This window comes from Gymnoscopelus microlampas (assembly GCF_963454915.1).
Source record: "Gymnoscopelus microlampas genome assembly, chromosome: 13".
Lineage (NCBI taxonomy): Eukaryota > Metazoa > Chordata > Actinopteri > Myctophiformes > Myctophidae > Gymnoscopelus > Gymnoscopelus microlampas.
Genome location: NC_139950.1, coordinates 18,545,922 through 18,561,700, shown reverse-complemented (window position 1 = coordinate 18,561,700; position 15,779 = coordinate 18,545,922). Strand labels below are relative to the sequence as shown.

General features: G+C 39.5%; 1 protein-coding gene across 1 annotated transcript in view; it reads right to left on the bottom strand.

The window, feature by feature from the left end:
* Positions 1-1,486: 1,486 nt before the first annotated feature.
* The window catches only part of khdrbs2 (KH domain containing, RNA binding, signal transduction associated 2), a gene marked incomplete at its 3' end in the record, with an annotated part of 93,606 nt that continues 79,313 nt past the window's right edge, over positions 1,487-15,779 (bottom strand). Inside the window, exons 7-9 of the mRNA XM_084076740.1 lie at positions 4,752-4,834; positions 4,130-4,188; positions 1,487-1,581 (exon numbers count right to left, since the gene is read on the bottom strand). Of these exons, the coding sequence (XP_083932866.1) occupies positions 1,487-1,581; positions 4,130-4,188; positions 4,752-4,834 (237 nt within the window). The remainder of the gene's footprint in view (positions 1,582-4,129; positions 4,189-4,751; positions 4,835-15,779) is intronic.

Here is a 15,779-nt window from a genome sequence, read left to right as displayed (position 1 = left end):
TTGAGGAGACAATGTGTGCTGTTGTATCAAAAAACGCTTGTGCCAGTTTTAACAAAGGTGTTTTAGCAAATGTCTGTTTCATTTAATGGATTTCTTCAGGGCGAGCCACACTGTCAAAAGTATGTATTTTCCATATCTATATGAGTGTTCTGTGTTTACACAATGTGTAATACATTTCTTCATACGGTATGTTAGTAAGAATTAAACATTGGTTTTGAAAGATTTCATCCAGTTTGTAAGTGTAAAGGATAATGTAATTATCAAACGATACAAAAGTCATATTGTACACATAGTCTGAAAACATAACTGTTCTCCGGTACAAGAACAGTTTTTGCATTATTCCTGACATTTGTAATGGGTAAACAACATATGTTCGCATTATGTATGTTTATGATATTCTAATATTATTTGCAAAGTCAAATAAATACGGGCAGTAAAACATTTTGCCTCTGTAGAATGCAGGTATGCCAAAGGTGGCTGAAGGTGTCAAGACTTAATAATGTGTTAACATCCGAGTATTTTCATAATGAACATGATTAACCTTGCCTGAAATGATGGTGAACCCCCTGCTGGGTTTCTTTTGTCTACTTTTGAATGACCTGAATGAATCACTTACAACCCCAAAGGAATCCATTAAAGCAGTGTTTCACATTGTTATTACAGTTATGTGGCAGGCTCATCAAGAAACGGCAGGGTGACTGGGAGTGGAGAGCACCAACATTTCAGTAGCAACAGGGGGGATGGCTGCAACGTTCTGAGAGCCACTGTATTATCCCATTAAGGCCCGATCTTATGAAAAAAATCTAAAACATTTTTTTTCACGATTTTTCAAAAATAGCAGATCTACAAGCTCGTAGCGCGGCACTCGGTGCCGCGCTATGAGCTTGTAGATCTGCTATTTTTGAATAGCCAAATACATCTAAAATGACATAGATGCGTTCCAGGTCTTAATGGGTTATGGGGCAACAAATGAAAACTTCTCAATGGAAGAACATGTCTGTGCAATTTTCTATCACCTCAGGTAAGTTTAATGTAAAAAAAAAATGGAACAAACCCCTTGAACGATATGAACCCTATAGCATCCCTATTCTGGCGGGCGAACACTCTGCAAAAATAGCAGATCTGAAAGCTGACAACACGTTGTGAGCTTATAGATCGGATGTTTCAGAGAATTTAGTGTAGAGGGAGAAAAGGTGGGGGCATCGTATACTGTATGGTTAGTGGTTAATGTTTGGGGCAGGATGGTGTGGGGCATTAAAACAATCAATGCCCATTGTTTTAGGATATTTCCTTTGTGCGTTCTAAAAGTCAGTCATTTTTTTATCAAAAAAAAATTCGAAATATTGATGTTGAACAATAAGGGAATAATATGTGCTAAATGGCGTTGACGAAATGTCCTGGAGGAGGTGGATGCAAAAAGGAAAAGTCTGTTACAACATTTTATGAGGAATCTTTTGAAGTTGGAGGCCAAAGATTTGGAGCACCTTCAGTATCTTCCATAGGGATGTTCTCTGTAGCCTGCCCTTGACAGCCGAGTTGCTGGAGCTTTAAGACTTAAACGGGCGGTCGCCCATTCCTCCTCTGCAAAAATAGGAATTTTAAAATAAATTGAGTGTTTTAAGTGTGCTTCACAATAAAAAAGATTTGAAACTAAAGTCCATCCATCCACACTTTCACATGATACAGCATTTATGCACCTCTACACCCCAGCGCGCGTGCGCATGCGCGCACACACACGCTAACCAACCACAAGTGTTAGTTGGTGTGTGTTCAAAACCCCCTTGTTTTACTGTTTCTGTTGATTTTCCTCGCAGACATAACTTATTTTATTGCTTTTTCCTTAAAAATGTTTTTCTAAACGCCTAGAATGACATGTCTACGGCAGGGAGAAAGTGTTTAAAATATGACGGGAGCTATCTCTCCCATCAGACCAAGGACATTCAAGAGATACTCTTTTTCATTTTAGGCACTGCAGGGGCAACTGCTGCTCACTCCACAGAACATTCATTTACAACGCCCTCCTTCCTGTATATAGGACCAAAACTGAGATCTGATGCATTTTAACCACTTAAACCCTATAGTACTTGGTTGTACAGATACGTCAAATAGCGAAAATAGCCGAGCTCACAATGCATCACAATGCGATGCTTCGCTTCGGCTATTTTCGCTGAATGTTCACCTATTATGCACCCTGAAAGAGGAACATTTCGGTCTGGAGACTGAGTTATGACATGCCCAGAATAGGGACGCTAGGGTTCAGGTGGCTAAAGACAGTGGTGGCCAAAATACTCAACCCCAGTACTTGAGTCATAAGTAAGTATAGATACTCCTGGTCAAATATTACTCAACTATAGGTGAATGTTGCTCAGAAAGGTTTGTACATGAGTTAAAGTACTTGCTCTTAAAAATACTTATAACTATATTCTTCTTTAAATACTTTTTGCTGACTAATTTTCCAAAGATTCTCCAGAAACTTTGCAGGAATGTCAATAATAGTGAAAATAGCAGATCTTCAAGACCACAACACGTCACAATGCAAAATGTTTTGAGCTTGTAGATCTGCTATTATCACTATATTTGTAATAGGGCTACAATAAGTGGTTAATTCATAATGTACTCTTTCCCTTCCTGGAAATGCAGGGGAGTCAAAACTATAACATTTGTCTTTGAAATGTGCAGTGCAGTGATAAGTATCCCAAGCCAAATACTCAAGTAAAGTAGATACTCAAGGAATGTACAGTAGTCAAATAAATGTAATTCATTACTGTCCACCACTGGCTAAAGAGCCAAGTACATAAAGCTGTCCAGCTCTGGGACATAGCACACAGCTTTAGGTCCAAGTCAGGGTTTATGGGGCAGAAAATCAAATCATTGCCTTTGTTTTGGTTTCTTCCTCATTCACTGGGTGGAAATGAATGGTCTTGCAGGCCCGCTGTGGAAACCAGCTTATGTGGAGAGCAGCGAGTAATACTCAGACAATTGTAAGAGACGAGCGCTTCTCTGGGAAACGATCTCGAATTGCCCCATGAGGGCAGTGGTGCAAAAGGCAACTCACTGATGTAGTGGCGCCTTTTAAAGTGGGCATCAGTTAGGCTTCTGGTCTGCGGGTTGGCACATTTGCTGTGCTAGTCAGTTCCGCAGCCTATAGCAGGGCTATGTGTGATGCATCTAGCTGCTCATTGGACTAGATTGCTTACCCGTTTGGGTAAGCAATCTAGTCCAATGTGCAAGGCTGTTTCTTTATTCATTTGCTTGTGCAAGATTTCCTGTGAAGTGCAGAATGGGCAATACCCAGTAAAATACTTAGTTACATTAGTAACTGATAACTTTACTGTGTAGCCAGTCTTGTTTGGCCACCATGTTGTCATGAAAGTCCAGTGTATAAGTTAGGTAGTCCAAGGAGAGTGTGTGTGTGTGTGTGTGTGTGTGTGTGTGTGTGTGTGTGTGTGTGTGTGTGTGTGTGTGTGTGTGTGTGTGTGTGTGTGTGTGTGTGTGTGTGTGTGTGTGTGTGTGTGTGTGTGTGTGTGTGTGTGTGTGTGTGTGTGTGTGTGTGTGTGTGTGTGTGTGTGTGTGTGTGTCCATGATTTCAACTAATTACACAGAATTGAATAGTCACGGTACTTTGGTGTTACATCTGTGTGTGTGTGCGTGCACCCAATCCCGTGCGGGATTGGATGCTTTTACTTGCATAACTACAGTACTAGTAAATGTATAGTTTTTTATAAATTGGCCGTCTTGTTCTGAACGGCCTTGATGACACTGCTAATTCCGTTGCATGTAGCTCTGCTCCATATGATGAAACTGATTAACTGATTGCATCGAACTGAGTTGAAATAAAAATATCATTATATTAAAGATTCCAGGATATATGGATGTGACTTTCAGCAGAGTAAGTTCACGCTACAGATGATGCTGTGCATTGTTGCATCCCATTCACTGTTTCGACGTCTACTGTAAATACTGCACCAATCAGTTAGTTCTTTGTAATTTAACAGTGTTTTACTTTACTGGAATACAGTGGTAGGAGAGAGGCAGATCATTTGAGGGACAGACTTAAAAACAAACGGGTCAGAATTTGAGCCTCTTAAGTTGTTGTAAATTGTCCTCTCACCAAATGAACTTTCCTTACCATAGTTGTTGTAGGTCTCATCATTGGCTCCGTGTCCATATTCATAATATTCTGAAATACTAAAATATAAAAGTTGGAAACAAGTCAAAACAGGCCTAATGTTGTTATATAATCATTTTAGAATATGCTGAATTAGTGGAATTCTGGGCCAAAAACTATTCATACCGCTACAGTACAGTACTTCAGTGAGGCGCATAATGATGTTAATTATTCAGCTCATTAATGGTAAATGAGTTCAATATAAATTGGATTAAACTTATTGCTTATTGTTGGCATTATAGATGGCAAACACACCCAGGATTAGCACAGAAAATGTCATTAATGTATTAAATACTGATGATGTTGTTATGAATGACTATTTGATCCGTTCAATATTAGTTCAATTCAGTGCTGTTTGTGCAGCTTTTAAATCCTTTAAGAGTCCTTTAAGAGTCCTTTAAGATCGTTTAAGTCATTTAAGAGTCTTGTAAGAACACAGTACACTGTGACACAAATAATCAACAACATTCACTGTTTCCTCAGGTGCATGTCTCATAACTAACGTATAGCTATTTGTTTTCACATGATGATCATTAGAGGAAGTTCCTTTTTTAAGCCAAATATTGACTCATTATTGACTCACCTCTTTGACTGACTGACGTTGTTTTCTTCGTAGCTCTCGTAGCTCTCGTCGTCATATTCTCCATCGTAGCCGTCGTCGTAACCCTGTGGACAGAGCGGACAGTGCACAGAGTTTGATATGAAAACGGTCGATGATTTACTTCCACAAGCAAAAGTTCATCCACACCAGGAAAGGAAGGGACGTGAAGTCGTGTCAAACAGGGAGTATTGATTAACCCATTCAATCCGGCGACGCATCTCTGTCATTTTAGATGTCTTTGTCTATTCAAAAATAACAGATATACAAGCTTGTAGATCTGCTATTTTTGAAAAATCGTGAAAATTTGTGCAAATGTTGGAATATATGTATTTTTTTAAAGCGAACATTTGCAACTGAAATCTTTGCTTCTGGGGGGTCCCTGGAACAACATATTTTACAAATGTTCGCTTTAAAGAAATATATATATTCAAAGATTTGCAAAAATGTTCATGATTTTTCACAAAATAGCAGATCTACAAGCTCATAGCGCGGCACTTGGTGCCGCACTATGAGCTTGTATATCTGCTATTTTTGAAAAGTCCAAAGACATCTTAAAAATGACAGCGATGCGTCCCCGGATTGAATGGGTTAAGGTTTGCAAGCGAATAGATCGTAATAGTTTAGACCTAATTGACAGGATCCCAGCCAACTCACTCATCGATCCAAACTATTGATACGTTGCTGCCAGAGAAATGTGTGCAACCGCTCTGCAAATGTTAAACATCAATACAAATGTCTGAATGGCAACCACAATGCAGCATGCGTGGCTTAACATTAAGTATTTATATGATGAAATACGATGGCACCAGTTCAACCTATTTATTGTACAATGAATTGTTATTATATTGTATACCGTAGTAAAAACAAAGTACTCTCTGTTGTTAATGAGACTATAGTATATGTACAGCCTGTTACTATATCATGGTCCTCAGTTTAGCCTCCTCAGTTTTCTTTTAGGCTGATCTACTGTCAGAATCACATTAGTTTTTGGCACAAATCAGTGTTATTGAAGGTATAACTCTAAAGGTGAAAGCGCTTTCACAATTTGATTAAAACCTTTGTGTTCTGTTCTGTTCTGTTTTTACTAAAAGAAAAAAATATCCAATTTATTGTCTTCGCCCTGAAACTCCACATACTTATACATATTTTATGTGAAGAATATGTACATACAGTGCATATTTCATGGAGTAAACATGCTACCCCAAGGGGTGGAAACAGTTGGTAAAAATCATTATGGTACATATGAATGGTACATATCACACCTGTGAGCACATACAGTACAGCAGTGGTTCTCAAACTTTTTCATGTCAAGGACCCCCAAATTGACACTTATTAGCCCGCGGACCCCCATTTGAAAAGATATGCCAGGGACCCCCATACGAGAGGGTTTTTTACGGCTCTAGCAGTGATTCTCAACCATTTTAATTTCAAGGACCCCCAGTTTGACATGCATTAGGGCTACAGACCCCTATTTAATGGCATTTCTATCACTTGGACCGCAATTATATATTGTAAAATCTATGTCAATTTAACTCTGAGAGTGTACAAATGGTACCAAATGGACCCGTTAGGGTCCATTTGGTTCCATTTGTACACTCTCAGAGTTACAGACCCATAAGGGTCCATTTGGTGCCTAATCTATCATTTAGCTGGGGACCCCCTGGAACTCCCTCAAGGACCCCTGGGGGTCCCCGGACACCACTTTGAGAACCAATGCAGTACAGTACACGCGCACGCGCTAAAGTAAGTCTAAACTAAAGTAAGTCTTTAGCTGTGCTTTAAAGCTATCATCGGAGGGGGCCTGTCTGCTGTGTGAGTGTGTGCCAAACTTCTGAACGCATCAATTGTGTCGCTGATAAACATCAACATTTACGCCCTCCGACTAGAGGCCTTATTCTTGTTCCAAGATAAACGTGATTTATTCCCTCCGTGTCTTCATTATATTGGATCTTTTCACATAAATCTCAACTTTTATCACAAAAAAAAAAAATCTTTCACTGTTAGTGATCTAGCTCACGACGTGCATTGCTTTCAAATCCCAATAATGGGTGTTCTTGACCCGACTAACAGCATCAACGTTAACCCATACGTGTGAACAGAACACAGCACTTTAACCCTTTAAGACCGGGAAATCATCATTTGTGTAATTTTAAGATTTCTTTGGGCTATTAAAAAATAGCAGATATACAAGCTATGAGCTTGTAGATCTGCTATTTTGGGAAAAAATCGTGAAAATGTGTGCAAACCCTTGAATATATATATAGGCCTATACATTTTTAACTCAAATCTTTGCTTCTGGGGGGTCCCTGGTACAAAATATTTTGAGATGCGGGGGTCCACGGACAAATACATATAATTTCGGGGGTCCTTGACATAAGGGAAAGTTTGAGTTTTATAGCAACATACGTTTTTTCAAAAAACTGTTAGGATTTAGAAGACATTTGTAGAATCCCCCGAAGCGAAGATTTGAGTTAAAAATGTTGGCTTTAAGAAAAATATATGCAAAGATTTGCACACATTTTCACGATAAAGAAAATAAATAGCAGATCTACAAGCTCATAGCGCTAATGGATTAATGGATTATCATGATCCTGAATTATGTCAGCGAAGCGTTGTTAGTTTTGGGATTACTAGTTAAAACCAGGGCGACTCCTCCCTGGTGTGGGACATTATTGTGTGCAGCAAAGCAACCCAAAAGAAAATTAGCCTCTCTCCAATAATACAAGTTCCAGTGTGCCTTTATATGAACATGGATTGGATTGGACCCAATTAAAAGTTGGGGATTATGTCAGGGATTAAGTTGTTCAGAGGAGCTAACATTATTTTCATTCTGTGTTGAAGGCATTTCATATTCTGATGGGATGAACAGCCTACAGTATAGTACATATCTCACTAATTGGCCATTTTGTTAGTTGTTCCCATATGACAAAATGAAAATTGGCTTAAAGGAGCCGGTGGACCACTGCCACGTCACTCTGACTCAGTCTTAACCATAAACAAACCCGATGCGCCCATATATAGGCATTTCACCATACGGCCATTCTGTATAAAGGCGTGTCACTATGACTCAGACATAACCATAAACAATGTATAGGGCATATATGGAGATCCGGTTGTCCAGAGCCACAGATCCGACCGCTATGCACATATACGGTCATATGCATATATTGGACCGACTGACTTCAAACTCGTCTTGCACTGCGAGTTGTTCGGATATACAGTTATCCTGAACCGACGATCCGACCGGTACGTCCATGTATGGGCATATATGGATATCCGGTTGTCCAGAACCGCCGATCCAACCAATATGCCAACATATAACATAATGGGCATGCCAATATACAGGGTATGGGCAAATTAGGGATTTCCATATAAGGGCATAAAAGGGACACAGGTAGACAGACAAATACAGAGATCTCCATATATGGGCACAAAAGGGACACAGACAGACGGGTACAATAGGTAAGATGTAGGTGTGAGGGCCACATAGCGGCGCAAACCTCTAGTGTATGTATATATCCTTTTTACATTTTTAAAGTGTTTCCCTTATACTGTAATAACATGCCCAAAACGGGGATGCCAGTTTGAAATTGGTTAACTGTAATGCCTCCACTTGGTTTAGTCGTGTACAGTTTATGATGATTTTTTTTTGAATTGCAAGAATGTGTAGTGAATAGTGATACTGTATATTGGTACAGTTATAAGTTATTCCTCCATATTATGTTCCTCTAAAGTCTGCGTTTCATTACATAAGTATAATATCATGTTGATACTTAAAAACTATTTTTCGTTTAGTTTTGGGTGAAATGTTGTTCATTGAACAAATGCATAACTGTGTCGATACAGTATTAGGCTACCGGTGCTGTACGCTTGCTAGAGCACTGATATCCTATCTGTGTGGAGAATACATAGTTCTAACCTGAATGCATTTATACTGTAACTGTAAGTGGTTCTTAAATATAATATTCTGCCTTGCGGCATTTTCTTATTACAAATACCCATTGATCTGTCTTCTCAGCTTGCTGCACTTCTACTCTGAATGGATTTTGAAAGCGACTGCGTATAAGTGCAGCCCCAGATAATGAAGCTTTGGTTCTTGCAGTCTGACACTTAATTGGAAAGACAATTAACCCTTTAAGACCGGGGGCGCATCTGTGTGTCATTTTTATAGATTTCGTTGGGGCTATTAAAAAATAGCAGATATACAAGCTCATAGCGCGGCACCGAGTGCCGCGCTATGAGCTTGTAGATCTACTATTTTCTTTTTAAAAGCCTGACATTTTTTTGCAAATCTTTGATTATATATGTTTTTTAAAGCGAACATTTTTAAACTCCGTTACAACTTCTGGGGGGGGTGGGGGGTCCCTTGAACAAAATATTTTGAGAAAATATTTTTTAATATTTTTAAAACTGTTAGGAATTAGAATACATTTTGTAGAAACCCCCCAGAAGCAAAGATTTGAGTTACAAATGTTCACATAAAAAAAAATATATATATTCAAAGATTTGCACACATTTTCAAGGTTTTTTTTTCTCCAAAAATGACAGATCTACAAGCTCACAGGGCGGCACTCGGTGCCGCGCTGAGAGCTTGTATATCTGCTATTTTTTAATAGCCCAAATAAAAATAAATAAAAATGTCACACAGATGCGTTCCCGGTCTGAATGGGTTAAGACTCGTCCTATTGAACAAAAGCGGGGAAAATAAATCACGTCTTTTTACACCAGTGGTGTAGGGAGCTCGGTTTAATTAGGACACCAACATCGTAAAGGTCCTCATGCACAGTGTTCCATTATCTGTTGAAACCCTGTATGTGACGGATTCTTCATAGAGGGCCTGGCTGTGAATACCTATCATCACACAGACAATGGGAGCTGCGGTTCTTTGTCTCCGTTTCACACCACTTCAGCAGCTTGTACTGTAAAATCCTGAGTGTTAACCACCACGTGAACCCTATATTTCATCCCTATTCTGGGCATGTAATAATAGGTGAACGTTCGGTGAAGATAGCTGATCTACAAGCTCACAATGCGTCGCAACGTGGCGCGCTGTGAGCTTGTACTGTAGATCGGCAATTTTCTGTGAATTTGGTGTAGAGGGAAAAATGGAGGGGCCAACAAAGTATACAGGGTTCAAGAAGTGGTTAATTTAACTCTGAGAGTGAAAATTTTACTTGTAAGGGTCAAATTAATACTCAGGATTTTGCTGTGTACAGTGGGTTAGATTCCATTGTAGTCGTTCGCACGTTCATGTCATTAAGTTGAATTCTGCAGGTAGAGCCTACTGCAGTCTTTCCCCAAATACACAGTATAACAGTGTAGGCTGTATACATAACAATATGTCATTAATTAAGACCCAAATGTAAGACGTTGACCTTTTTCAACATACATAAAGTTAATGTAGTTGGATTAGCTAATTACACTTGAATTCCTGTGATTTTCAATTAGGCCTATAATGTCACCACACAATATTGAACTAAACGTCCTGTAATTCTCTTAGTGAGTCTCATAAAGAACGCAGGGCAAGCTGTGTCTCCATTTGTCTGAATTCTTACACTTGACACAGAGACTGTGCTGTGTAACACAGCGTACAGTTGGAGACTTCCTATCCAACTCTTGCTTCTGTTAACCACATGAAGCTCTAGCATCCGTATTCTTAGCAGATCTACAAGGTCTCGTTGTGAGCTTAGATCGGCAAATTTCGTCCAAGAGATTTCTTGTAGAGGGGGGAAAAAAGGAGGGGGCCTCGTACAGTACAGACTCCGGTCCCCCTGGGTGTTTAAAGTGATTAAATAACATCTACTGGAGGTAGTGTGTTGAAGGTAGTTCTGCATGAAGTATTTTCATCCCCCATAATTGGCTAATCTCACAACTGTGAGCCCGGCAGTATAGCCAGCAGATATGCAAGGCATATCTTAAAAGTACCCCAAGCACTCTAATTTTATTTTATTATTCTCTAGGTATTTTTCGTAACAGCCTATAAGTACAGTAAATGCTATACACATGAAAGAGCAACCGCACTGGGGTTCACACAAACTTTTACATATCTTTTATGTCAATGAAACAGATGATACAGGGAGAATTTCCTCCATTTTCAAAGTATGACCTTGTGCTATTTCGACAGTCAATGGATTAAACTTTTTTTTTCCCCTCCTCAAAGCCTCCCAAAGCTCTGTGTTTAATCACATTACGACACTGGCTGCATAGCCTCCGTACGGCTGCTGCGCTCATGCTTGAGACCGAGCAATTCATCTTGTTCTGATGCAAGTGATTTGTGCAATTTATGGTTTGCTGTAAAAAAGGTGCAATCTCACCCTCCACACCTTCATCAATGGCCCTCAATAGCCTATTCACAAAGAGTATATTTGAATGGATTTAGGCAAAAATGTCACTCTTTAATAGCAATTGTATTTCACCATCCTGTACAGCACAATGCATGGGGTGTCAGTGATCGACTCTTACAAAAACTTCCCACCCCATTACTTTAACGAGGATTTGATTAAATAACATATTGACTACAGCCTGAAATCTGTGCCTGAATTGTTGAGTTGGATTCCTCTAATGTGAATGAAGCTAAGGGAATATAGCTGCATCACTGAGTGCCGGAGATCTTTAAAGATGTGTCTTTAAACAAAGCAGGGACAACTGAACTTTCGACCGGAACTTTTAACTTCACCAACATGCATTTGAATTAGTCCTGCCAGTGGCTCTAAGAATGGCTGTCAGTCTATCCGTCCATCCCTGAACCACTTTAGTCCCAAACAATATATTTTTTTATGCAAGAATATTTTGCTGTGAGCCTTTATCTTCCCCGAAGGATGAACCCTACTGATTTTGGTGGCCCGCCGCCGCATTTCCTCAGTGTGTTTTCAAACGTTTTGGGGATAACCAATGCTATCCAATAACCAGGTCTCCTACCACCCCATCAATTAGAAATGTGGCTGATTGTCTGCCCTGAATATTAATATGTATTATTATTCTGGGTATCATTAAAAAGGCATGTCATTGACAGACAAATAACCAATTTTATATAAAAATGTACTGTTGGAAAATGATTATCATTCGTTTCCCAGGGAGCAAAAGAAAGACATGTGGATTATTAGAATGGTATGGCCTGGATTACCATTATATGAGAGTTCAATTTCAATTATACATTTTAAATGTAAACTATAATTAGGTCTTGACAATATTGTTACATAGATTTTGCGTTAATGGTTCCAATTTGTAAATCCTGCCTAACCTGCCGCAATGGATTCCAACACAGCACATATATACTGTACAGTAAGCATCATTCAGGGACTTTCTGTCCATAAATGGTGCTGGACTTTTCTTCTCTTTTTTTCGCATTACTTCCAGAAAATACTTCCTCCCTTTTGAAAGGCACTGAGGCAACATTTCCAGGTTGTTGCACAATACACTGTGACCCATGTGGTGGTCTTCGGGCGCTATTGGACAATATACTGTATAACACCGTCACAATCTTTGCACCCATCCAGACATTTAAATAATATTCTTATCTTTTAAAACATGTGACTCGAATTTGCATTTCACTCCAAAAGTGTCTTTTGCCAGTAGCATTCCTTCAGCCACGGCTAAGCTTGTATAACTCAATGAACCCCAAACCACAGCTTTTTGGTAGGAATAATTTCCTCTTCTAAAAGAAGAGCAAGAACGAGAACTCTGCATCTGCTTGATTCCGCGAAAGTTACAACATTTGATGGCCTGCTTGTCCACGCTCCCCAGGTGCCTGGTGTTGTTTTGGCTGATGCGGTCTGGACAAGCACACGACACACACCAATGCGGTAAACTAAACACTATGATGGCTCAACTCTTCATCCACAGACTGTGGCTAATGAACAAACGCAGAGACACGGCCCTGTCTTGCACGCGCGCGTTTCAAGAATGGGGAATCAGTCATTCAGAATCAGACCGTATTAACCCACATCCGCTATTAAAGGCTTTCCGGCTTGGCAAGAATATTATTTACACATAGCAATTTTACACCTCATAACGTGTGGCAACATAAACAGAGGCAGCGCAGTGCCAGTGGTCTGTTATTGAGAACAGCGGCCTGCATGCTATCAAGAATCAATAGACTGACCAGTCCGATTTGAGCATTCAACCAAGCCATGTAATAAAGTTAAGCAATATAATGCTTCTGGGAAACACACCTCAGATCTAGAAGGCTAGCCATCCAAAGCTTTGCGTATCAGACATGCTTGTATGCATCCTGTAAAGGAATCCAAGGTTGTCAACGAACAAAACAAAACAGCTTTTACTCAAATACCGTATGTTATTAAAGTTTGGAGAAAGACCTTTCAGGACTTGTTAGGGGCACAAGCCTATAGTTGGAAATGATGTGATTGCTATGGTTACAGTCAGACACTATAGGGTGTAGGCACAATGAAGGGCATTCAGTAGCTTTCATCCTCACATAACATGGCGTAACCAAGGGATGGCATGCCCCAGGAAAGAAATGGGGAGGCTCATTGCTTTACAAAAGGCCACACACACACACACACACACACACACACACACACACACACACACACACACACACACACACACACACACACACACACACACACACACACACACACACACACACACACACACACACACACAGAACTTGCCATATTGAAATGTCATGGCCTTGTGTTGTGATTTGAGTCGTTACAGATAACGGACGCTATACATACAGTACATACACATACAACCTCATTACAGCTAATAGCCTACACATTGTACCAAACAAATAAAACGTTGAAACTTGAAGTCTGCCTTGTTTCCACGACAAGCAAGTTGCTCACCAGGACGTATATAACTTATGTGGTGTGAAGGTGACAATGACTGTCCCAATTATAGTGAGGAGACAATTTAACCCATTAAGACCTGAAGCCGATTCTACAAATGTCTTCTAAATCCCAACAGTTTTCTGAAAAAACGTATGTTTCTATATCAGTGGTGCTCAAACTTTTTCATGTCAAGGACCCCCAAAATGATATGTATTTGGCCGCCGACCCCCATCTCAAAATGTTTTGTTCCAGGGACCCCCAGAAGCAAAGAATAGAGTTAGAAATGTTCGCTTTAAACAATATATATTCAAAGATTTGCACACATTTTCAAGTTTTTTTCAAAAATAGCAGATCTACAAGCTCGTAGAGCGGCACTCGTGCCACGCTATGAGCTTGTACATCTGATATTTTTTAATAGCCAAAGTGTAATAATGCTTTTTAGCTCAAATGAATAAGTGACACAGATGCGTTCCAGGTCTTAATGGGTTCCGTTCATTCTTATCATGTGTGTTGGCACATAGCTGAAGCTGTACTGAAATTAGGATAGAGAATTACTCTGGACTGTACTGGCATAGACATGTTGATTTCGTCAGTGTCTGATACTAAGGAGCTACCTTTTTAATTTAATAAAATGTTAGCATATTTATGCTGTGTGTCGAATTATTAGAATGTGTACACTGCACTACTTTGTCAGCTCAGGTGGCGATGTGTTGTGCAGAAAAGAGAAGCATTCAGTCCTTCTCAAAATTAATATAATACACATTTATTATTCATAAAGGGGAAATAAAACTTGTTTACAGCATTTTATAATGGGCCCAAAGCCAAACTTACTTTCCGACCCCAATATCCTCTAACGTATACTGTAATGTGTATCTTCCCTGATAATATGTAATGAATGACAATACAAAACAAAATATAGCTGCTAGCAGCAATACGGGGGGCCAAGGAATGCAATGGGCAATATGCAATATGCGCAATAGCTTGAACTTGAGAAAAAGAAGCCCATGCCATTAACAAAATATTGTTGGAAACAGCTGAGCAGAGTTCTGAGGGATTGTGGATATCATAATGTATCTCCTTATTATGTTGCTTATAATGGCATATTTCAAACACTTGTTAAAAATTAAGTCATCAAGACACAAGTTTGCCTTCATGGACAGATCCTAGTGTTCTAATTAGCCTATAGTTTTTCATCACAATTCCTTGCCAGTCGGTTTAGCCATGGCCTGGTTCCGAACCTGTGACCTTTTTGTTTCACAGGCGTCCCTTCTACCCATTCAACTACAACAGCCCTGTTTAAATTTGTTGCAAAGCATAACGTTTTTACTTCTGGCATGCGCCATGCCCATGTTTCACTAGAACATGTCACAAAATTGGAAATAAATACTGTCAAAATGCCATTTTATCTTGTCTTTAAAAAGTGCACATGCATTAATTAATAAAGTCATGATTTCTTTGCGGCATTTAAAATGTAGCCTGGATAAGTCAGGGTTTGAACCAGTAACCTTTTGACTGATAGGTCGACACTCTACCGACTGAGCCATTGGAACCACAGTATTAGGAATGAGAAAAAGGAGCTTAATCATAGATAAATTGGAGCAGAAGAATAATTTTCATAAAATGGCTATATTCATTGGTCACTGGGGGCTTCATTTTGTCACGTAGTAAGGCCCTAAGCCCATGTATAAAAAGTGTCCAGATTGCTCAAAAGTAATTCATATTATTTCAAATGCCGGAAGATCTAAGGGTCAGAGGTCATATGTCAAAGTGACAGAGTAATGAAGTTTCATGGCTGACGTAAATTTTTCAATTGATTGCTACAGTATAGTGCCACTCGGCGGAAGAAGGATAATAAAACTAACAAAAACAATACATACAGACAGTATCACTCCTGGATATCCTCGCAGAAAATAGGCGATATACAAGCTCACAACGCATTGTGTTGCAATGCATTATGAGCTTGTAGATCTGCTATTTTTGTTGAAAAGGGAGGGGGGATTCTGGACAGCAACTCCTACAATCAGGAAATTATGAGACAACATGAGGATTGACACGTTTCACTCAAAGCTACATGGAAAGTTAACCCACTCACAGAATTAAAAACTAAAGTATGTGGATGTGGATGAGCTCACCCATAATAACACTGTTAGACTAACTATACACCCCACCAGGCAGACATATTGTAGCTACAACAGGCTCCCTGACAGAAAATATA